The sequence below is a fragment of the Myotis nattereri genome (genome assembly GCF_964212035.1).
Source record: "Myotis nattereri genome assembly, chromosome: 21".
NCBI lineage: Eukaryota > Metazoa > Chordata > Mammalia > Chiroptera > Vespertilionidae > Myotis > Myotis nattereri.
The window spans coordinates 1,839,741-1,864,595 of record NC_138097.1 but is presented as its reverse complement, the minus strand read 5'-3'; the positions used below and the strand labels follow the sequence as shown (position 1 = coordinate 1,864,595).

The 24,855-nt window shown below is 53.8% G+C and overlaps 1 protein-coding gene across 1 annotated transcript in view; it reads left to right on the top strand.

The window, feature by feature from the left end:
• EFL1 (elongation factor like GTPase 1) overlaps nucleotides 1-24,855 on the top strand; it is a 64,735-nt gene that overhangs the window by 28,411 nt on the left and 11,469 nt on the right. The window contains exons 16-18 of the mRNA XM_081114673.1: nucleotides 18,092-18,223; nucleotides 22,601-22,748; nucleotides 23,688-24,652. Of these exons, the coding sequence (XP_080970799.1) occupies nucleotides 18,092-18,223; nucleotides 22,601-22,748; nucleotides 23,688-24,652 (1,245 nt within the window). The remainder of the gene's footprint in view (nucleotides 1-18,091; nucleotides 18,224-22,600; nucleotides 22,749-23,687; nucleotides 24,653-24,855) is intronic.

Below are 24,855 nucleotides of genomic sequence, written 5' to 3'. Positions count from 1 at the left end.
CGGCCCCTTGCCCAGGCCTGACGCCTCCGCCAGAGGTGTCAGGCTTGGACAGGGGACTCCCATCTCCCCCCGATCACTGGCTCTGGCCCCCGCCTAGGCCTGAGGCCTCTGGCCCAGGAATCGTGCCTGGGCAGGGGACGCCCATCTCCCTCTGATCGCTTGCTCCACCCCCCGCCCAAGCCTGACGCCTCTGACCCAGGCTTCAGGCCTGGGCAAGGGGACCATCATATCCCCCCAATCCCCGGCTCCGCCCCCCACCCAGGCCTGATGCCTCAGCCAGAGGAGTTGACCCTCATCACCCTCCGATCACCAATCACCGGATCGGCCCCTTGACCAGGCCTGAGGCCTCCGGCAGAGGTGTCCGGCCTGGGCAGGGGACCCCCAGCTCCCCGCGGTTGCAGGCTCCGCCCCTGCCCAGGCCTAACGCCTCTGGCCTGGGCGTCCTGCCCAGGCAGTGGGGACCCGCAGCTGCAGCGGCCCCGCGATCATGGGCTCCGCTTTAGGCCCAGGCAAGGGACCCCTAGCTCCCGGAACTGCCAGCTTTGACCGTGCCCAGCTCCCATCTCTGGCTCCACCCCTACTTCCTGCTATCACTGGCCAGGGCGGCAAAGGCGCCTGATTCTCCGATCATGGCCCCAGGGCCGCCTTTGCCCTGCCCCCCAGCTCTTAGCTCCCCCCTGGGTTTCCGATCACTGTCAGTGGCAGGGGGCTTCTTCCTGCTTTCCCTTTCTCCTCCCTGCATTGTGCCTACATATGCAAATTAGCCGCCATCTTGTTGGCAGTTAACTGCCAATCTTAGTTGGCAGTTAATTTGCATATAGCCCTGATTAGCCAATTAAAAGGGTATCGTCGTACGCCAATTACCATTTTTCTCTTTTATTAGTGTAGATGTGTGTTTCTTTATTGATTTCAGAGAAGAAGGGAGAGGGAGAGAAAGATAGAAACGTCAATGATGAGAGAGAATCATGGATCGGCTGCCTCCTCCACTCCCCATACTCAGGATCAAGCCTGCAACCCAGGCATGTGCCCTTGACTGTACTCGAACCCGGGACCCTTCAGTCCACAGGCCGACGCTCTATCCACTGAGCCACACCGGCCAGGGCTAAAGCGAGCTATCTTTGAACTAAGTGCTCACTGAACGTTTATGGAACGAAACCTGGGAAAGAGCTTGGCCTTAGAGCAGCGGTTCTCAACCTGTGGGTCGCGACCCCTTTGGCGGTCGAACGACCCTTGCACAGGGGTTGCCTCAGACCATCCTGCAGATCAGATATTTACATGACGATTCATCACAGGAGCCACATGACAGTGATGAAGCAGCCACGGAAATAATGTTATGGTTGGGTCACAACATGAGGAGCTGTATTTAAAGGGCCGGAAGGTTGAGAACCGCTGGTAGTCTGAGGCTGCTAGAAGGTCCCGCAGGTGAAGGGAGCTGGGACGGAGCCGGCTGGGCCTCCAGGCAGCCCCCACAGCGCCACAGGCCACGCCCACTTTCAGAAGAAAGAGCAGCTGCCGTGTGCTGTGAGCTAGGGCCCCCCCACAAGGCTTCATGAAACTCCTCAGCGAAGTTCTTTCTCAGGACACTGCTGCTTACATTTATAAAGGCAAGCGTTTCCGGTCCCCGGGCAGCAGGGGGCAGGGGAGCATGGCTTGGCCGCCCCGGCCGCCAGCAGTGTCAGCCACAGCAGTCTAGAGCTGGAGGCGTGGGGGCCCGTGGTAGGTGGAGAGGGGCGGGGGGGGGGGGGAACAGGGGCAGGAGCTGGAGGGCCGTGGGAGCGGGGGGAAGTGGACACTTGGTGAGCATGTTCAGGTGACTGAGCGTGTGTACTTGTTTTGTTTTTCTTTTTAAAATACATTTTCATTGATTTCAGAGAAGAAGGGAGAGGGAGAGAGAAACATCAAGATGAGAGAGAAACATCGATCAGCTGCCTCCTGCACACCCCCTACTGGGGATGTGCCCGCAACCAAGGTCCATGCCCTTGACCGGAATCGAACCCGGGACTCTTCAGTCTGCAGGCCGATGCTCTATCCACTGAGCCACACTGAGCCAAGCAAAGTAATCTGTGCTTCTGGTAAAAATCCACACCACACACCCATGTCAGAAATTAAGAGTCTCGGCCACTCCTGTGATATAACCGTTGATGGCAGTCAGCACGTGTCCTTCCACGCGTGTTCTTCATAGAGCACACGCGTGCACACAGTGTTTGCCTCTTTCGCTGTTTCATCAAATTAGCTTTGAATATATCGTGCGTTTGGCACAGCTCAGCAGCTGTGCTGAGTTCGTGGTCACAGACGTCAGGAAGCACAATGCAGCCCCGGCCGCTGTGGCTCCCGCTGTGGCTCAGTGGGTTGAGCGTCGGCGTGTGGACTAAAGGGGCCCAGGTTCGATTGGGGTCAAGGGCACATGGCCGGGGGCGTGCAGGAGGCAGCCGGTCCATGATCCTCTCTCTCATCCTGGATGTCTCTCTCTCTCCCTCTCCCTTCCTCTCTGACATCAAAAAAATACATACTTTTTAAAAAGAGGCACAGTGCGCGGTGGGTGTGCCTCATCTCCGCCCGTGGGCCAGCTACCACTTTTCTGGGACATATTTTCAAATGTGTCAGCATTGTCGAGCCCTTTATCAACCCGCATGAGGACGCTCCATTGTCCGTGTGGCCATGTTATCACCAGCACTGAGCCTCAGAGATTTTAACTTGGCCACAGTCATAACACTCCTCTTTGTCTGAAAGACTACACCCAACTCTTGAAAAGTTACTTTTCAACTGGATTGCACACTTTTCCAACGTCCTTGGGGAGGGCGAGTGGCTTGAGCGAGAAGCTGTGGCGGCTGCCCAGTGTTTCGGAGCCGGGAGGGGCGGGGGACATCTGATGAAAAGCCGCCTGGCCTGCGAGGGCCCGGGGAGATGGGGGGCTGGGGCTGGGTTAAGGTCTCCCTGTTTGCTGCCTCCCGTCCAAGGTTTTTTAAGGGGGGGATCACCGAAATGAATGAGTTTGGGGTTTCACGTCCAAATCCATTTTTAATTCCTCCCCCTTATGTTTTTATAGCACCGTGTGCTTTTGCAAATGCTTTCATCCATGGCATGTGATCTCTCCAGCCTGCTTTCAGCGTCTCTATTTCAAAGGCCAGTCATGGCGAGGTTGGAAGTAATACCTATTAGAAGAGGGACTCAGAGAACTTTCAAATCATTTCCAGGTGTTTTCAGTGAATGATGAAACTTGAACCTTTCTTGCCTATAAAAGGAAATGTTACTGCTTTAAGTAATCTTCTCAGATGTTAAGGGCTCCAAAGATTTCAATTTGTTGTTGTTGTTGTTGTTGTTGTTATTTTTTTATAATAAATACTAGAGGCCCGGTGCACAAAATCCGTGCACAGGTAGGATGCCTAGTGGCTGGTGGCTGCCGGCCGGGGCCTATCTTCCCCGGCTGCCGGCTGCCTGCCAGAGCCTTCCTTCATTCCACGCCGCCCCCTGGCGGTCAGTGCATGTCATAGCGAGCGAGCGAACTTCCGGTCGGTCGAACTCCCGAGGGGACACTGCATATTAGGCTTTTATATATGTAGATGTATAATCTGCTGAGATGTGGTTAATGAATACTACGTGTAGGGAAAGGTTTGGATGTAGCCAAGCGGAAGAGATGGTATGAAGAAAACTCCGTTTTCCTTCAATGCCTAAGGTGGTTGGAAGTGAATCTTAAATAATTTTAATCACAGAAAAAGACCTCTTTTTAAAAAAAAATCGCAGTAGGGCTGCAATCCAGGAAGGGAAAGATGAAGGAAAATCAGAAAATACATTAATAGCTGTGCAGTGTGTATTTTGGAGACTTTATTAGGATTTTGTTCGTATACCTTGTTAAAATGTTCTATAGACATTAAAGACAATTTGTGACATTCCCCACCCCCCCATAAGTCATTGCTATTACTTACATTACTCAAGACCTGAAAACGATAGTACTTTTTTAAAAATATATTTTTATTGATTGGAGAGAGGCAGGGAGAGGGAGAGAGAGAGAGAGAGAGAAACATCAATGATGAGGGAGAATCATGGACCGGCTACCTCCTGCACGCCCCCTACTAGGGATCGAGCCTGCAACCTGGGCATGAGCCCTTGACCGGGAATCAAACCCAGGACCCTTTAGTCCACAGGCCGACGCTCTATCCACTGTGCCAAACCAGTAGGGCAAAACGATATTGCTTGAGACAGAAGTAAGCCCCCTGCTCTCATTCTACTTGCCAACCCTTCCTTATACAAACAGATGCGTGCGTCATCGCGGTGCCAAAGAACTTTCCAGTAAATCTACAGCCCCCCTCCCTCCTTTCTTTTTTCCCTCCCCTCCCTATTTTGCCAAGTCTCAGGATCGGGCACAGCTCCTCGTCACTCACAAAACAAACGCGGACTCTTCCTTCTCCTGGTGTGAATGCTGAGGACTCATAGAAAGATGCACATTTCACAAAACATCACCGGCTTCACCAACAAAAGCAATAGGACTGTCCTAGCCGGGCTGGCTCAGTGGACAGAGCATCGGCCCGCAGACCAAAGGGTCCCGGGTTCGATTCAGTCAAGGGCATGTACTTCAGTTGTAGGCACCCCCCTGGCCCAGGCACGTGCAGGAGGCAACCAACTGATGTGTTTCTCTCTGTCTTTCCCTCTCTTTTCCACTCGCTCTAAAAATCAATGGAAAAATACCCTCGAGTGAGGATTAAAACAAAACAAAACACACGCCCTGGCTGGTGTGGCTCAATGGATAGAGCGTCGACCTGCAGACTGAAGAGTCCCAGGTTCGATTCTGGTCAGGGCACATGACTGGGTTGTGGCTCGATCCCCGGGGGGTGGGGGGGCGCATACAGGAGGTGGCCAATCCATGATTCTGCTCTCATCGTTGATGCTTGTATCTCTCCCTCTCCCTTCCTCTCTGAAATCAATACACATATATTTTTTTAAAAAAGCACTAGGACTATTTGAAATAGACTTCTTGTGAGAAACCAGCCGCGGGAGCCGGTTTGGGGAGACGGGGCCCGTCCTCCCTCCGCCTGCTGACGAGGACGGAGAGAAGTGTCGTAATCACAGAAGTTCCTGGATGGCCCCGCACCGTGCGCTCTGAGCGCCGAGGTGCCAGATCTGCAGGCGGCTTGAAGGTTGTCGCTGGGCATACAATAGGCCCTTGTGCGCTCGGTCTGTGAACGGGGGCAGCTGGCAGCCAGCGCCGAGACACGCCCGAGCGCAGGGATCCCCGAAAGCTGGACGTCTGCCCGGAGGACAGCGCCAGGCTATCTCCCGTCCCCGAGGCGCGGGCCAGCCAGCACGGCGGGTTCCTAACAAAGGGCTCACCTGGGCAGGTGGCTGGGGCCAGTCACGCTCTGTCCTCCGGGGTCTGGTTTCCTGCCTGCCAGGCTGTGCCCTCCAGGACCTGGCAGATGAGGAAAGAAATGAGGCAGGCGGGGACGGGGGCTAAGGAGAGGGACTCCCGCTCATTGCCATCCTTACAGCCAGTGGTTAGTGGTGCTTCTTCTTTATTTGTAGACTAGAGGCCTGGTGCACAAAATTCGTGCAAGGGGCTCGGCCCCCGTCCCCACCACGGCCAAGGGCCTCTGCCTCAGCCCTCACAGCCCCAGCTTCGTCTGGAAGGTCATCCCGGAGGACGTCTGGTCTATTTAGCATATTACGCTTTTATTATTATAGCTATTTTTTATTGATTTCAGAGAGGAAGGGAAAGCCAGAGAGAAACATCAGTGATGAGAGAGAATCGTGGATCGGCTGCCTCCTGCACGCCCCCTACTGGGGATCAAGCCCCCAATCCGGGCCTGTGCCCTGACCGGGAATCAAACCATGACCTCCTGGTTCTTAGGTCGCCGCTTAACCACTGAGCCACACCAGCCGGGCAGAAGGATTCTTCTTAATCTAATTATTCTCTCTTTGAGATTGTTGGGAAAGTCTCCCTTAGGGTGGCCATCTGGAAAGGTCTGAGCGCTGTATGACTCTGTAGAAGCTCTGCTGTGGAGACACACAGGATTCCGAGCAGTAACTAATGCCCCGGGGCCCTGGCTGGTGTGGCTCAGTGGATAGTATCAGCGTTGGGACTGCAGGATCCCGGGTTCGAGTCCCGATCAAGGGCATATATCTTGGTTGCAGTCTCCATCCAGGCCCATTTCAGGGTGTGTGGGGGAGGCAGCCAATCGAGGTGTCTTTCTCACATCGATGTTTCTCTATGTCTCCTGCACTCTCAAAGCTAGTGGGAAAATGTCCTAGGGTGAGGATTAACAAAAAAACAAAAGAAAATAAAAAAATAATGCTCCTGGTACGTGCAGGACTCAGCGGGATGTCAGGAAAATTCAGACTGTAACTATCTACACATATTCGCAGCCACTCCAAGAATGCTGAAGGGCAGCAGTGAACTTGTAAACAGTTGTTCTGATGTGGAGAAGATGGCAGGCTGCAGTCAGGTGGCCTGTGACCCCGAGCTCGCTTCCTGCTTCAGGTGGGGGTTTGGGGTTAGTGACCCCGAGCTCGCATCCTGCTGCAGGTGGGGGTTTGGGGTTAGTGACCCCGAGCTCGGCTTCCTTCTGCAGGTGGGGGTTAGTGACCCCGAGCTCAGCTTCCTGCTGCAGGTGGGGGTTAGTGACCCTGAGCTCAGCTTCCTTCTGCAGGTGGGGGTTAGTGACCCCGAGCTCAGCTTCCTGCTGCAGGTGGGGGTTAGTGACCCCGAGCTCAGCTTCCTTCTGCAGGTGGGGGTTAGTGACCCCGAGCTCGCTTCCTGCTGCAGGTGGGGGTTTGGGGTTAGTGACCCCGAGCTCAACTTCCTGCTGCAGGTGGGGGTTAGTGACCCCGAGCTCAGCTTCCTGCTGTAGGTGGGGGTTTGGGGTTAGTGACCCCGAGCTCAGCTTCCTTCTGCAGGTGGGGGTTTGGGGTTAGTGACCCCGAGCTCAGCTTCCTTCTGCAGGTGGGGGTTAGTGACCCCGAGCTCAGCTTCCTGCTGCAGGTGGGGGTTTGGGGTTAGTGACCCCGAGCTCGGCTTCCTGCTGCAGGTGGGGGTTAGTGACCCCGAGCTCGGCTTCCTGCTGCAGGTGGGGGTTTGGGGTTAGTGACCCCGAGCTCGGCTTCCTGCTGCAGGTGGGGGTTTGGGGTTAGTGACCCCGAGCTCAGCTTCCTTCTGCAGGTGGGGGTTAGTGACCCCGAGCTCAGCTTCCTGCTGCAGGTGGGGGTTTGGGGTTAGTGACCCCGAGCTCGGCTTCCTGCTGCAGGTGGGGGTTAGTGACCCCGAGCTCAGCTTCCTTCTGCAGGTGGGGGTTTGGGGTTAGTGACCCCGAGCTCAGCTTCCCGCTGCAGGTGGGGGTTAGTGACCCCGAGCTCGGCTTCCTGCTGCAGGTGGGGGTTTGGGGTTAGTGACCCCGAGCTCGGCTTCCTGCTGCAGGTGGGGGTTTGGGGTTAGTGACCCCGAGCTCAGCTTCCTTCTGCAGGTGGGGGTTAGTGACCCCGAGCTCGGCTTCCTGCTGCAGGTGGGGGTTTGGGGTTAGTGACCCCGAGCTCGGCTTCCTGCTGCAGGTGGGGGTTAGTGACCCCGAGCTCAGCTTCCTTCTGCAGGTGGGGGTTTGGGGTTAGTGACCCCGAGCTCAGCTTCTCGCTGCAGGTGGGGGTTAGTGACCCCCGGCATCTTGGCCCTGAGAAGGAGCCGCCCTCCTCCTGCTCCTTCGTTCACACCTGACTGTCAGTCAGGACCCAGCTACACCCGCCCCTAGGACCAGCCCACAGGGCAGCTGAGCCCACCGCTCAAGGCAGGGGGACGGGAACCTGCATCTCCCACCTGCCAGCCGCACCCCCACCCTCCGGGCGTCCACTCTCCTGGCTGCTAACATCGATGGGTTTTGCTCGTTGCCAAGTTTTGTATAAGCTGAACCATAGGGAATATATATACTCTCTCTCTTTTTTTTAATGTATTTTTATTGATTTCGGAGAGGAAGGGAGAGGGAGAGAGATAGAAACATCAATGATGAGAGAGAATCATGGATCGGCCACCTCCTGCACGCCCCACACTGGGGATCGAGCCTGCAGCCTGGGCCTGTGCCCTTGACCGGGAAGGAAACCCTGACCTGCTGGTTCATAGGTGGACATTCAACCACTGAGCCACGCCTGGCAGGCAGATATATTTATTACAGGCTAGAGACCCAGTGCACGAAATTTGTGCACAGGCAGGGTCCCTAGCGGCTGCCGGCTGGGGCCTCCCTTTCCCCAGCCGGGGCGGGGGAGGGGTGGCGGGCGGTTGGCCAGCTGGCCCTGCCCCCTGGTCGAACTCCTGGTCGAGGGGACAATTTGCCTCTTCGGCTTTGATTATATAGGGTAGTTTCTCCTACTCTATGAGTTGACCTTTATGGTCTCCCTTGATGAACAGCAGTTCTTAATTTTAGTGCAGTCTAATATTTTCCTGTTTTTTTATGATTAGTGGTTTGTGTGTGTGTCCTTTGAAGAAACCTGGTGACTCCAAAGTCATGAGGCATCCCTGTGATCCTCCTGTCACCTTTCTTGCTTTACGTATGAGATTAGGCCTGTCATCCACCTGGTCTGGGTTTGTGTCAGTGGTGTGAGGTCAGATGGTTTCTTCAATGTGGACATGATGTTGATTTAGGTAGAGTCGTCGTCACCACCACGTCACCTTTGCCGTATGTCGCCCTACATGGCTGACATTCATCTGATTCTTAACTTTTCATTTTTCTTAAATGATCATTTATACTCTCAACACTAACACTACTACAGTTTTTAGTTGTATTCCTCTTATTTTTCATTTGTGTCATTCTATCCACATAAAATTTTATATCCTGCCTTTCTGTGCCTAAGTGGTCTTCAGAACTCAATTTACTCGTGGCTGTGTGGTATGTAATCTGGTTCACCAGTCCTCTGTGATGGGCAGTTAGGATGTTCTTATTAATGAAAACCGCCACATGGCAGAAATGTCCTGGCCCGTCATTTACAAGAGGGTAGCAGATGACCACGAGTTCATAACAGTTAGTGTCTCCTTACCCCGACCCTCTAGTACTGACGCCTCTGTCCTTTCGTAAGGGGGTTTGATCGTTTCCGCCAGTCCTCGCCAGCTGTGCTTGTAGAATATTCTAAAATTAAGACCCGTCACTGCTCTACTGTGAAACCTCACTAGTATTTAAACTGATGTTAACGTAAAAATGCAACCTGGAGGTAGTACTTCACTCATCCGGGAAGTGATCCGTCCACAGGAACAGAGCTGCGCTGGGCGCTGTGGCCTCCCAGGGAAGTAATGCTGGCCCTGGAAAAGTATCGCCGTGCATTCAAAGGGCCTGTGTCTGCTTAGACTCTGGTTAACATTCTAATATTGTTCCTTTCCCTGCGGGATGGCACCTCCTCAGTAGGATCTGATCTCAACTAGACTGTGTCAGCGTAGTAACCGCCACATCAATATGCAGACGCATGGCCGTCCTCCCCCAGATCTCAGGCTCCGGGGCTCAGGGGTTGGAATATGTTATCAGCAATAATGTGACTGCGTTTTTAAAATGTTTAGCAGGCCCCGGCCGGTGTGGCTCAGTGGATAGAGCGTCGGCCTGCAGAGCAAAGGGTCCCGGGTTCCATTCCGGTCAAGGGCACAGACCTCAGTTGCAGGCTCCTCCCTGGCCCGGGCCCCGGTCGGGGCACATGCAGGAGACAACCCATCGATGTGTTTCTCTCCCTCTCACTTTCACTCTCCCTCAAAATCAATGGGAAAATATCTTCAGGCGAGGATTAACAACAACAAAAATAATGTTTAGCAGCACTTACCATAGCAACATTCCGGAAAATGGAATACGGGGCCTCAGGGGTCATCATCTCTGTCTCCGCCATGTGCTCAGCACCGATCTGTAAGCGTCGCTCGTCGGTGGGTGTTTGGTGACGGAAACCTAAAAAGTGAAAAGCACAGGAACCCTCTCAAATCAGGACCCAGGAGACTACGCGGTTCTCCAGCCCCTCCCAAGTCCATCTCCCTGGCATGGCTTGGAGGAGGGCGGGAGCCCTTGGGGACGTGTTTGTGACAAATGGCACAGGACACGGGTGGCGTCGGGTGGCGCAGGGCGCTCTGAGCCAGGTGGCCTGTGAGCGGAGCCGGGGGTGAGGGCGTTTCTGTGGAATAAGATTGAGAGGGCCCTTCGCTCCCAGGCTCTCACCTGCCCACTCCCAGGGCCTCGATTGACCTCAAGAAACATTCCAGCCCCGGTCGGACGGGAATCTGAGCCTCCCTCCGCGGCCGGGCACCGGGGAGCCCGGTCTGCAGCTCAGGGCGAGAGCACCGTGTCAGTCAGTGTAGGGCCTACGTCGATCCATGCGAATGTCGTGTGTTTGCAGCATAAACTGCCAGGTTTATCGCCGAGTGATCATTCAGACGGTGCCAGCATTCACGGCACACAGGCCACAGAAAGGCTCTTTTCCACTCTCCGGTTTAAAAACAATTTTTTTTAATAATTATAAAAATAGCACCTATACTAATAAAAGGATAACATGCTAATTAGACCAGGTCAGTCGGTCATCTTCCGGATGTCTGGGTTCCTTCTGGACAAAGCGATGGTGGCGCGGGCTGAGGCAGAGGCAGCTAGGGGCGATCAGGTCAGCAGGGGAGCAAGCAGTTAGGAGTGAGATCAGGCCAGCGCGGGGGAGCAAGCAGTTAGGGGTGAGATCAGGCCAGCGCGGGGGAGCAAGCAGTTAGGGGGCAATCAGGCCGGCAGGGGAGCAAGCAGTTAGGGGGCAATCAGGCCGGCAGGGGAGCAAGCAGTTAGGGGTGAGATCAGGCCAGCGCAGGGGAGCAAACAGGGGCGATCAGGCCAGCAGGGGGGAGCAGCAGCGATTCTCAACCTGTGGGTCGTGACCCCTTTGGCGGTCGAACGACCCTTTCACATGGGTCGCCTAAGACCATCCTGCATATCAGATATTTACATTACGATTCATAACAGTAGCAACATTACCGTGATGAAGTAGCAACGAAAATAATTTTGTGGTTGGGTCACAACATGAGGAACTATATTTAAAGGTCCAGAAGGTTCAGAACCACTGAGTTAGGGGGCGATCATGGCTGGCAGGGGAGGGCAGTTGGGAGTGATCAGGCCGGCAGGCAGGCGAGTGGTTAGGAGCCAGCAGTCCCGGATTGTGAGAGAGACGTCTCAGATTGGAGAGGGTGCAGGCCAGGCTGAGGGACACTCCCCACCCCCCCCGCCCCAGCACAGATTTCGTGCACCAGGCCTCTAGTATAATATAGTGAACATCCACCTGGAAATGACATTGAAAGGTAATGGACCTGCTGACCTGATTTCAGAGCCTCAGTGCAATACCTTAGCTGTGACATCAAGGACACATAAAAGGGGAGTGATGGACAATAAAACCAAGTCCATTGCCCTGTGTGCATATTCCGGTTTGACGTCCGGATAGCACGATCGAGTCAGGCTCTCACACGCAGCCCCATGAATGTGGCAGGTACAGATGCAGTTGGTTTTTTAAGGTTTTTAAATATCCTATATAATAAAAGCCTAATATGCAAATTGTCCCCTCGACTGGGACGGGAATTCAACTGCTCCCTATCACATGCGCTGACCACCAGGGGGTGGCGCAGACCATGGTGGGTGTCACAGCGCTGGAAGCGGGCAGCAGTGAAGGCACTTCCCGCTCTGATTGGCCCTGATGAGAGCCGTACTGAGGCAGGATGGTAGAGCAGATGAACGGGCGGTGCCAAGCCAAGGCGGGTGCAATTGCCCCACCTGATCACCCCATTGAAGGTGGCAGGGGCGGGGCCGCCATCCAGCTATCAGGTGCTGAGGGAGAAAGGGCAAATGGCAATATTAAAATATTTCTTCTAATTATTTTTCCTTTCATTGTCCACAAATCCATGCACCAGGCCACTAGTGTGTGTGTGTGTGTGTGTGTGTGTGTGTGTGTGATTCAGAGAGGAAACAAGAAGGAGATAGAAACATGGATGATGAGAGAATCATGGATCGGCTGTCTCCTGTACACCCCACACTGGGGATGGAGCCCAAAACCCAGGCATGTGCCCTTCACCATAATGTAACCCAGGACCCTTCAGTTCTCAGCTCTGTCCACTGCTGTGCCACTGCTGATGGTGCACCATTGGTGCATTGTTGTACTTCTCCTCAGTATGGTTTTGAGATGCGCAACCAGAACTCTTCACTGGCGAGCTGCCAGGCCCGGCAGACTATGCTGAACATCGCAGGATAGTTCTCCCACACGCAGGAACGATTTTTGTTCCATCTCCCGCATATGAGTGAGATCATGTGATAGTTATTTTTCTCTGACTGGCTTATTTCACTTAGCACAATGCTCTCCAGGTCCCTCCATGCTGTTGCCAACGGTAAGAGTTCCTTCTTTGTTAACCGCAGCGTAGTATTCCGTGGTGTAGATGGACCACGGTTTCCTAATCCACTCGTCTGCCGATGGGCACTTAGGCTGTTTCCAGATCTTAGCTGTTGTAAACGGTGCTGCTATGGAACATAGGGGTGCATATGTCCTTTCTGATTGGTGTTTCTGCTTTCCTGGGATAGATTCCTAGAAGTGGGATCACTGGGTCAAATGGGAGTTCCATTTTTAACCATTAGAGGAAACTCCATAACGTTCTCCACAGTGGCTGCCCCAGTCTGCACTCCCACCCGCAGTGCATGAGGGTTCCTTTTCCTCCGCATCCTCACCTGCACCCTGATTCGCTTCCAATGGGATCGGTGGGAAGATGGAGACGAGGACATCGAGGCAGGAGCGGAGGACACTGGCTTCCTCTCTGCAGCCACAGGGCCTAGAGCAGAAGGGGACCTTCCAGAGCCCAAGGTCGCATTTCTTACTTTTATTTTTTAATATATTTTTATTGATGTCAGAGAGGAAGGGAGAGAGAGAAATAGAAGCATCAATGATGAGGATCACTGATCGGCTGCCTCCTGCACGCCCCCCACTGGGGATCGAGCCTGCAACCCGGGCCTGTGCCCTGACCGGGAATCGAACCCTGACCTCCTGGTTCATAGGTCGATGCTCAACCACTGAGCCGCGCCAAAGCCAAGGGTTTTAGATCCCCAGCACCCTGGGACCCTGTACTTAAAAAGAACGAAAACCGTCATACTTGGTGAATCCTCACGACTCTTCCCGAGCAGTGCTCATGCTCTCCCGGCCGGAGGCCTCTGGGTGTCCACGACATAGAGCTTCATTCCTGGGGAGGCGTGGGGGACGCATTACCTCGGCTCATTGCACAGACCACAGTGGCCAGGTTCGTGCGTCCTGGGTGTGGTGATGTCAAAGTTGGCTTGAAATACAACTTTGGCCCGGCCAGTGCGGCTCAGGGGTTGGGCATCGGCCTATGAACCAGGGGGCCAGGGTTCGATTCCCGGTCAGGGCACAGGCCGGGGTTGTGGGCTCGATCCCCAGTGTGGGGCGTGCAGGAGGCATCACTGATGCTTCTCTCTCTCTCTCCCTCTCCCTTCCTCTCTGAAATCAATTAAAATATATATATTTTTTAAAAAGAATAGAAAAAAGTTGTCAGCAGGAGGCCATCCGTCTCTCAGGCCCCACCCCGTCCCTTTGGCGCCATATCGTTAATAGATGATATGTAAATGAGGCTCCTTATAGGGAAACATTGGGGAGAGCCCATAAGACATTGGCCCGTTGGCAAAATGCTGGTTTTTGGTGAAGAAGCTTTTGAAGGGTGAGGGCCCGGCCGGGGCCTGTGTGTGCCGAGCGGAAGGCTCAGCGTTGGCTCCGTGTCGTGCCTGACGTGCAGCGTGTGAGCTGCTGTGCACACGCTCGTGTATCTCCTTGTGCTTGTGTGGGGAGGACGTGGTCAGGTATCTGCAATCAGACAAAAGTCCCTGGTGTTTGTGTAAAAACGCCTTGGTGTTTAGTAAGTTGCTTTCATTCCGTATTTTCGTCTCGCTTATATAAATAAGCCTTATGCCTTTTTTTAAAAAAAAATTAAAGGTCTTATGAAGAAAACCAATTTTAATAAACTTTGAATTCATGACATTGGGATGCTACAGTCCATTTTTTATTTAAAAAGAGAGAAAAATGGAAATTATTAAAGTTGCAAAACCCATAGGACAGAAACCAGAAGAAAAAATGTCAGTTCTGCCCTGGCCGGTGTGGTTCAGTGGGTAGAGTGTCGGCCTGTGGACTGAAGGGTCCCAGGTTCAATTCCGGTCAAGGGCATGGACCTTGGTTGAGGGCACATCCCCAGGAGTGGGTGTGCAGGAGGCAGCTGATCGATGTTTCTCTCTCATCAATGTTTCTGGCTTTCTATCCCTCTCCCTTTCTCTCTGTAAAAAATCAATAAAATATAAAAAATAATAATAATTTTTTTAAAAAGTCAGTTCTTTCTTAAAATAGAAGTAGAAAGAGACTCCATCGGTTGATATCACCTCATACAACTTGCATTTCACATCTTATGCCTTTTTTTATAAACATTTTAAAAAATTGCACCCTCTTTAATCCTTGAAATAAATCAGCGCCACAGTAATTTTAGATTTTTTCCCCCCCAAACCATCACTTCTATCTCAGAAATTCTGAAACTATCCCTTGTAGCAAAGTGTCCTTCACCTGCACCCCCAATTCCAGTGGAAAATGCTTCAGCAAATGTGCTTACTGTGAAGGAAGTTTTCCTCCTTAATTGCTATCATCGTTACTAAGGCAACTGGCCTGAAAGTAAACAGATAAGAAATGATGTGGCCGTTATGTGTAATGTGTAAATGATGTGTACCGATAGGGGAGGGAAATATGTCAGAATGAAAGTAGCCACAATTTGAACGGCGGGATTACGGGCATACTGTTCTTTTTTCAAAATTGCAAAGTGCTGATATTACATTATTTTTAAAACAAAAGCTTATTTTAAGCTGTATTTTATATAAATACTAGGTTGTACACTTAGGAATTATCTAGTAATTTATCGAGAAATCCTCAAAGTGATTTTATTTTATTTATTATTTTTTTAAAATATATTTTATTGACTTTTTACAGAGAGGAAGGGAGAGGGATAGAAAGTTAGAAACATCAATGAGAGAGAGACATCGATCAGCTGCCTCCTGCACACCCCCCACTGGGGATGTACCCACAACCAGGGTACATGCCCTTGACCGGATCGAACCCGGGACCCTTGATTCCTCAGGCCGATGCTCTATCCACTGAGCCACACCAGTTAGGGCTCAAAGTGATTTTAAACTATTGTGATTTGCCCCCAAAAAATCATAATGGACTCTTTCCTGGATTTTAAAATGATCTATAATAATCAAAGCGTAATATGCTAATTAGACTGGCCATCCTTCCGGACGACCCTCCAGACAAAGCCGGGGCTCCGAGGGAAGCTTGGGTCCCAGGTGCCAGAGGGAAGCCGGTGCTGGCAGCTGGGGAAGGAAGGCCTGCTTTGCACGAATTTCGTGCACCGGGCCTCTAGTATTTTAAGATAAGGGAAAATGGTGACAGGTAGTTTCTGACTATCTCTGAAGCATCGCTTTTTCATAAATACTTCAGCTGGACGAGGAATACTGTGGCGTTGACTTTTCTCTGGTGGTTTTTAGGGAAATTACAGTCATGCTCACAGATCTAGGCACGTGTAGGTAGCAAGAGCAGACTTGGTCGTGTGAGCAGCGAAACGTAAGCCGGAAGTTCACAGTGACAGCGTTCGGATGGCACCACCGTCTGCAGCCTGCGTCCCGGGCCACAGAGGAGGCCCCGCTCTGCCCTCTCACTGAAACGGGGCCGTGTGCGCAGGAAGGAAACGCCTGCCGGTCCGAGGTCGGAGGCAGGATGGATGCGGGGGGAGGGAGGATTTACTGCGGGGCTTTCCCGAGCCCCTGACCTCCGGGAGATGCTGTTCCTGGTAGGCGTAGGGGGCACCCGGGCCTGTCGCGTCGTGGTGCCGTGGCCAGGTGTAGCCCTCTCTGTGCCGGCCGGAGAGGCACGGCCATGAACTTGGACCCAGAGCCCGGCCAGCGGGGCTCCGTGGCTGAGCGTCCACCTAGGAACCAGGAGGTCCCGGTCCGATACCCAGTCAGGGCCCAGGCCCACGTTGCAGCTCGATCCCCAGTGTGGGGCGCGCAGGAGGCAGCCGGTCCAGGATTCTCTCTTGGATGTTTCTCTCTCTCTCCCCCTTCCTCTCTGAAATCAGTAGAAATAATATTTTTTAAAAATGAGTAAATAAGTAAACTCGGATCCTGACCACATCCGGACCCCGGAGGACAGGGACTGCGTGTAGCTCCTCGGAGACGTGTGTCTGACCGGGTCTCCTGCCCACGAAAGGCCTGGAAAGGGGAGGCCTGCGCCCTGTGCCGTGAACTGAGCAGCCGAAGGAGCTAACGAGGGTCAGTGTGAGGCAGAGAAAGGCTCACAGGACCTGGCAGATGCTTCAGACCCCGAAGGGCCGCTGGTGAGAGTAGCAGTAGCGTGTTCCTGGGGACCCTGGGGGGGCTGGACAGAGAGTGGACAGTGGGGGGCCACAGGCTTCAGCGTAATGCAAAAGGTTTCCTTTGTTTTTTAAAAAAAAATATTTTTTTTTAATTTCAGAGAGGAAGGGAGAGGGAGAGAGAGAGAAACATCAATGATGAGAATCACGGATCGGCTGCCTCCTGCACGCCCCACACTGGGGATCGAGCCTGCAACCCGGGCCTGTGCCCTGACCGGGAATCGAACCCTGACTTCCGGGTTCACAGGTCGACCTTCAATCCCTGAGCCACGCCGGCCGGGCCATAATGGAAGGTTTTCTTACAGTTGGAGCTACCCCCACAGGTAGCGAGATGGTGAATTCTAGGTGCCTGCAGGCGGGGGTGCTGGAGGGGGTGCCACACTGTGCGGTCAGACCGGGACACCTCTGACCCTCCCGCCTCCGCCTGTCCCCCAGCTGGAGGCTCATGGGTGGCATCCACGCCTCTCTCCTTTGCGCCCCCTTGTCGCTGAGCCCGAGAGGGGGGAGTGGGTGCTGGTTACACGCCTGTGCCCCTTTCCCCGAAGCAGGTGGCCTCCCCTCCACACCTGTCTTCATCTTTATCTGAACCCAAAAGCACTGAAAATGGGCTTCATTGGTTTTACAATGTTGTCTGCTCTGCTCTGGGTGTGAGGTTCAGGGCACCCCTCCATCTTTCTTGGGGGGGCCCTCTCTCTGCTCCCATCCCCTCGGAGACAGACAGACACGCCCTTTAGAGCAGCGGTCACCAACCTTTCGGAACTCAGCAACTACACATGGCCCTCGGACCGCTGGTAGCCGACCGACCGCTGCCTTAGAGTCTGAGGCAGCCACCAGCCAGGAGCCACATGCAGGTCGATGTGCCAAAGAGATGATTTCATTAGAGACTCCTCTTCCTCAAATTAATATGTTTTAAAAACTACACGTGATCAGCCGAAACCGGTTTGGCTCAGTGGATAGAGCGTCGGCCTGCGGACTGAGGCGTCCCAGGTTCGATTCCGGTCAAGGGCATGTACCTGGGTTGCGGGCACATCCCCAGTGGGAGATGTGTAGGAGGCAGCTGATGGATGTTTCTCTCCCATCGATGTTTCTGACTCTCTATCTCTCTCCCTTCCTCTCTGTAAAAAATCAATAAAATATATTTAAAAAAAAAAAACTACACGTGATCATTAGAAATAATTTGTGTTTTCAGACCTACGTATCTGGACACGATCATTTCTGCGGTCAGGGTAGACGTGTGTCGGCATGATTTGATGTGACAGGTTTCGTTCATTTCGAAAATGAAACCAGCAGAATTTCTGTATCTTTAATAAATAGATTTTTATTTATTCCAGAGAGGAAGGGAGAGAGAGAGAGAGGAACATCAATGTTAAGAGGGAATGATTAATTGGCTGCCTCCTGCACGCCCCCTCCTGGGGATTGGGTCGAACCTGGGACCCTTTAGTCCACAGGCCAATGCTCTATCCACTGAGCCTCACCGGCCGGGGTGAATTTTGGGTCTTTTACTGCAATCACACTGTGTCCAGGGCTCCAGAGGTCGGTGCCGTCGGCCTCATTCCTGGCAGCATGTTCTTAGTGTGTTTCCTGCCACGTGTACTGGGTTGATGCTCTCGTTTCTCTCGTGTATATTTGGAATTTATCCCCTTTTACTGACCCGCAGATCTCTCCTCCCTGCAGGAATCGGGGGCCTTCAGGACTTCGTGCTGAAATCCGCAACCCTGTGCAGCGTGCCCTCCTGCCCGCCCTTCATCCCACTTGGCTTCGAGGCCACCCCGATCGTGAGGGTGGCTATCGAGCCAAAGCACCCAAGTAAGACAACCTCGTTCTTAAAAGCATGGGTGTTCCTGCTGCTGTTTATCCATTTACTTATTTATTTACTGGAGGCCCGGTGCATGAAATTCGTGCACGGGTGGGTGGGGGTGGGGGAGGTTCCCTCAGCCCAGCCTGCACCTCTACAATCCGGGACCCCTTGGGGGACGTGCGACTGCTGGTTTAGGCCCAGGGATCAGACCTAAACCAGCAGTCGGACATCCCTCTCGCAATCCTGGACCGCTGGCTCCTAATCACTCACCTGCCTGCCTGCCTGGTCACTCCTAACTGTGCTGGCCTGATCACCCCTCACTGCCCCTCTGCCGGCCTGGTTGCCCCTAACATCCCCCCTGCCAGCCAGGTCACCCCCAGCTGCCCCCTTCTTGCCGGACTGGTCGCTCCTAACTGCCCGCCCGCCACGCACCCCCCCACCCCCAGGCCTGATCGCCCCCAACTGCCCCCCACCCCCCACCGGCCTAGTCATCCCTCACTGCCCCCCCACCAACCTAATCACCCCCAACTGTCCCCCCCTGCTGTCCTGGTTGCCCCCAACTGCACACACAAACCCCCCCCCCACTGGCCTGGTTGCCCCTATCTGCCCCCCACACCCGATGGCCTGGTCACCCCTCACAGCGCCCCTGCCAGCCTGTTCGCCCCTCACAGCCCCCCTGCCAGCCTGGTTGCCCCACACAGCCTGGTCATAGGCAGCCATCTTGTGAGGGTGTGAGGGTTAATTTGCATATTACCGCTTTCTTATATAGGATTTTTAAATATATTTTTATTGATTTCAAGAGGAAGGGGGCGGGGGAGAGAGAGGGAGAGACATCCATGATGAGAGAGAATCACAGATCGGCTGCCTCCTGCACACCCCCCACTGGGGATCGAGCCCGCAACCCGGGCCTGTGCCCTGACCGGGAATCAAACCCTGACCCCCTGGTTCCTAGGTCAGTGCTCAGCCACTGAGCCACACTGGCCGGGCCATGACACTCTTTAAATGCATCACGTGGGACGTGAGTCCTCCATGCTGTTTCGGCCGTGTCCTGGGAGCGTTCACGCAGGCCTGTCACTGAGGTGAGCCTCCAACCAGGAGGCCACAGGACACCGACTCTTCGAGGGATGCCCCCGCTCTCCCGGGGACGAGACCTCCGTGGGCACCTTTGCTCCTGGGGAGGCTGCGGCCTGCGGTGCGGGGACGGGGCCATCACTGCCTCCCGCCTGGGAGATCAGAGCATTGCTTCTCACGGCAACATGGCCCCAGTGTAAATATCTCCAGAATGCCGTCTCCATAGGCTGTATTTTTTTTTTTTAATATATATTTTTATTGGTTTCAGAGAGGAAGGGAGAGAAAGATAAACATCAGTGATGAAAGAGAATCACGGATCGGCGGCCTCCTGCACGGCCCCTACTGGGGATCGAGCCCGCAACCTGGGCTTGTGCCCTGACCGGGAATCGAATCCAGGACCCTTCAGTCCGCAGGCCGACGCTCTGTCCACGAGTCAGACTGACCACGGCACAAATCATTATTTTCAGCAGGAGGCCCTGGAGCATGGTCCTGGATTGATTACCACCTCGAATGCTTCTTTTGCCTTCTTGTTGATATTTTGGGGACTGTTTAGTGAAGAGCCCTGTTGCAAGTCTAGGCGTGCAGTATGTGCAGTGGACTAAGTTCCGGTAGGGAGTTTCTGTGCAGTAAGTGCAGTGGACTAGGTTCCGGTAGGGAGTTTCTGTGCAGTAAGTGCAGTGGACTAGGTTCCGGTAGGGAGTTTCTGTGCAGTAAGTGCAGTGGGCCAGGTTCCGGTAGGGAGTTTCTGTGCAGTAAGTGCAGTGGACTAGGTTCCGGTAGGGAGTTTCTGTGCAGTAAGTGCAGTGGGCCAGGTTCCGGTAGGGAGTTTCTGTGCTGTAAGTGCAGTGGACTAGGTTCTGGTGGGGAGTTTCTAATCAGTAAGTGCAGTGGACCAGGTTCCGGTGGGGAGTTTCTGTGCAGTATGTGCAGTGGACCAGGTTCCGGTCGAGAGTTTCTGTGCAGTATGTGCAGTGGACTAGGTTCCGGTCGGGAGTTTCTGTGCAGTATCTGCAGTGGACTAGGTTCCGGTAGGGAGTTTCTGTGCAGTATCTGCAGTGGACTAGGTTCCGGTAGGGAGTTTCTGTGCAGTAAGTGCAGTGGACTAGGTTCCGGTGGGGAGTTTCTGTGCAGTAAGTGCAGTGGACTAGGTTCCGGTCGGGAGTTTCTGTGCAGTAAGTGCAGTGGACCAGGTTCCGGTGGGGAGTTTCTGTGCAGTATGTGCAGTGGACTAGGTTCCGGTAGGGAGTTTCTGTGCAGTAAGTGCAGTGGACTAGGTTCCGGTAGGGAGTTTCTGTGCAGTAAGTGCAGTGGACTAGGTTCCGGTAGGGAGTTTCTAATCAGTAAGTGCAGTGGACTAGGTTCCGGTGGGGAGTTTCTGTGCAGTAAGTGCAGTGGACTAGGTTCCGGTGGGGAGTTTCTGTGCAGTAAGTGCAGTGGACTAGGTTCCGGTAGGGAGTTTCTGTGCAGTATCTGCAGTGGACCAGGTTCCGGTAGGGAGTTTCTGTGCAGTAAGTGCAGTGGACTAGGTTTCGGTAGGGAGTTTCTGTGCAGTAAGTGCAGTGGACTAGGTTCCGGTAGGGAGTTTCTGTGCAGTGTGTGCAGTGGACTAGGTTCCGGTCGGGAGTTTCTGTGCAGTGTGTGCAGTGGACCAGGTTCCGGTAGGGAGTTTCTGTGCAGTGTGTGCAGTGGACTAGGTTCCGGTCGGGAGTTTCTGTGCAGTGTGTGCAGTGGACCAGGTTCCGGTAGGGAGTTTCTGTGCAGTAAGTGCAGTGGACTAGGTTCCGGTAGGGAGTTTCTGTGCAGTAAGTGCAGTGGACTAGGTTCCGGTAGGGAGTTTCTGTGCAGTAAGTGCAGTGGACTAGGTTCCGGTAGGGAGTTTCTGTGCAGTAAGTGCAGTGGACTAGGTTCCGGTAGGGAGTTTCTGTGCAGTAAGTGCAGTGGACCAGGTTCCGGTAGGGAGTTTCTGTGCAGTAAGTGCAGTGGACTAGGTTCCGGTAGGGAGTTTCTGTGCAGTAAGTGCAGTGGACTAGGTTCCGGTAGGGAGTTTCTGTGCAGTAAGTGCAGTGGACTAGGTTCCGGTAGGGAGTTTCTGTGCAGTGTGTGCAGTGGACTAGGTTCCGGTCGGGAGTTTCTGTGCAGTGTGTGCAGTGGACTAGGTTCCGGTAGGGAGTTTCTGTGCAGTGTGTGCAGTGGACCAGGTTCCGGTAGGGAGTTTCTGTGCAGTGTGTTCAGTGGACTAGGTTCCGGTCGGGAGTTTCTGTGCAGTATGTGCAGTGGACTAGGTTCCGGTAGGGAGTTTCTGTGCAGTAAGTGCAGTGGACTAGGTCCCGGTAGGGAGTTTCTGTGCAGTAAGTGCAGTGGACTAGGTCCCGGTAGGGAGTTTCTGTGCAGTAAGTGCAGTGGACTAGGTTCCGGTAGGGAGTTTCTGTGCAGTAAGTGCAGTGGACCAGGTTCCGGTAGGGAGTTTCTGTGCAGTAAGTGCAGTGGACTAGGTTCCGGTAGGGAGTTTCTGTGCAGTAAGTGCAGTGGACTAGGTTCCGGTAGGGAGTTTCTGTGCAGTAAGTGCAGTGGACTAGGTTCCGGGATGGAGTTTCTGTGCAGTAAGTGCAGGGGACTAGGTTCCGGTAGGGAGTTTCTGTGCAGTAAGTGCAGTGGACTAGGTTCCGGTAGGGAGTTTCTGTGCAGTAAGTGCAGTGGACTAGGTTCCGGTATGGAGTTTCTGTGCAGTAAGTGCAGTGGACTAGGTTCCGGTAGGGAGTTTCTGTGCAGTAAGTGCAGTGGACTAGGTTCCGGTAGGGAGTTTCTGTGCAGTAAGTGCAGTGGACCGGGTTCCGGTAGGGAGTTTCTATGTGCTGAGTGTCGGAAGAAGTGTATAGATCCGCTTTGGGATCTTGCTGAGCACGTAAGTGTCGCACGTTAGCTGTCTATACAAATCAGTTACCAGGATGAGTTTTCTTCTCATCACCACTTGCAAGGAAAATAAAGTGTTCTTTTAAGAGTTTATCTCCTTGTTCTTTTCCTTTCAATGGCAAGGATATTCTCTTTTTAAAAAAAAATAGATTTCAGAGAGGAAGGGCGATGGAGAGAGAGATGAAAACATCAGTGACGAGACACAATCATCGACGGCTGCCTCCCGCACCACGGAGGGAGCCTACATCCTGGGCTTGTGCCCTGACCGGGAATCGAACCGCGACCTCCTGGTTCCTAGGCCGACGCTCTGCCCCTGAGCCACGCCGGCCCGGCCGGGGCCTTCTCCTTAGATTGTATTAGTCTGACGTCGTGTAGCTCATCAGCGTGTCATCCTGTCCATCCAGGTGAGATGCCCCAGCTCATCCGAGGGATGAAGCTGCTGAACCAGGCCGACCCCTGTGTCCAGATCTTAATCCAGGAGACGGGGGAGCACGTGCTGGTCACCGCGGGGGAGATCCACCTGCAGCGCTGCCTGGACGACCTGCGGGAAAGGTCAGCGGCCCGTGGGGAGGGACGGGCCAGCGCGGCTCCAGGCCCTGGGCGTCAGTGCTTCCCGACCGTCACAAACCGCAGTCCCCGAAACATGACCTGTCACGTGTTAGCGGGGCGGAGGGTTAGCTTTGAACACCTGACATTCACTTCCGCCCTTGAATCATTTTGCATTTTTATTTTTTATTTTACTATTATATTCTTAAAATCCTCCCCTGAGGATATTTTTTTCTTTGATTATTAGAGAGAGTGGAAGAGAAAGGGAGAGACAGAGAGAAACACCGATGTGAGAAAGACACATCGAGGGGTTGCCTCCCGCGTGCCCTTGACGGGAATCGAACCCGGGATCCTTCAGTCCGCAGGCCGACACTCTGTCCACTGAGCCACACCGTCTAGGGCTCATGTGTCAAATCTTATTAAAGCATTTATTTCCCATTCAAAACATTCTTATCGAAATAGGTGGATTATTTATTTATTTTATTTTATTTTTTTTAATATATTTTATTGACCTTTTACAGAGAGGAAGGGAGAGAGATAGAGAGTTAGAAACATCGATGAGAGAGAAACATCGATCAGCTGCCTCCTGCACATTTCCCACTGGGGATGTGCCCGCAACCCAGGTACATGCCCTTGACCGGAATCGAACCTGTGACCCTTCAGTCCGCAGGCCGACGCTCTACCCACCGAGCCACACCGGTTTCGGCAAGGATTATTTATTTTGAGAATGAACAAAACAGTGAAATCCTACTGCAAGGAATGTTCCCATTAGACTTTTCAATCCGAAATGAAAGTGATTTATCTCTCAGAGTAAAAGAACTTTATGTTTCTGTGTTTTGTTGTTGTTGTTTTTCCAGAATTTTCATTGTGTGATATTTCTGGTGGGCGTTTCAGTGCTATTTTTGTTACAACCTTCTGTTACGTTTCTCCTGGATCTGTCTGTAGGTTTGCAAAGGTCGAAATCAGTGTCTCCGAACCCATCATCCCCTTCAGGGAAACCATCACAAAACCCCCCCGAGTGGACATGGTCAACGAGGAGATCGGCAGGCAGCAGAAGGTGGCCGTCATCCACCAGGCCAGAGACGACCACAGCAAAGTCCCCGAGGGGGTCCAGGTGGACGCCGATGGGCTGGTCACCATGACAACGCCCAACAAACTGGCCACGCTCAGCGTCCGGGCCGTGCCCCTTCCGGAAGAAGTCACGCGGCTTCTGGAAGAAAACAACGACGTGATTCGTTCCATGGAGCAGCTGACGTCGTCTCTGAACGAGGGCAGGAGCGCTCAGCTGACCCAGAGGACCCAGGAGAGAATCCTGGAGTTCAAGGGCAAGCTGGAGCAGCACCTGACGGGCAGGAAGTGGAGGGACACCGTGGACCAAATCTGGTCGTTCGGCCCCAGAAAATGTGGGCCCAACATATTAGTGAATAAAAGCGCCGACTTCCGGAGCTCCGTGTGGGCAGGCCCCGCGGGCACCGCCACCCAGGAGGCCAGCCGGTACCGGGACGTGGGCAACAGCATCGTGAGCGGCTTCCAGCTGGCCACGCTCGCCGGCCCCATGTGCGAGGAGCCCCTCATGGGCGTCTGCTTCGTCCTGGAGAGATGGGACCAGAGCAAGTTCGAGGAGCCAGGAGCCAGCGAGAGTCGGGATCCGGGGGGAGAGGGGGCTGGGGGAGCGGCGAGCTGTGCCCCGGGAGACGGGGGCGAAGGGCGGCGAGGCGGCCACCCTGAGCCCGGTGAGAAGAGGGCGGCGCAGAAGGCGGAGCCGGCCCTGGCGGACTGCTACGGGCCCCTGTCGGGGCAGCTGATCGCCACCATGAAGGAGGCCTGTCGCCTCGCCCTGCAGGTGAAGCCGCAGCGTCTGATGGCGGCCATGTACACCTGCGACATCATGGCCACCAGCGACGTGCTCGGTAAGGAGGATTATGGGAAGGCTGGGTCAGAAAACGGCATCTCGCTTCATGTTGTCTTTTTCAGTATATTTTTATTGGTTTCAGAGAGGGCGGGAGAGAGAAACATCCATGGTGAGAGAATCATGGATCGGCTGCCTCCTGCACGCCCCCCACTGGGGATGGAGCCCGCAACCCGGGCCTGTGCCCCGACCGGGAATCGAACC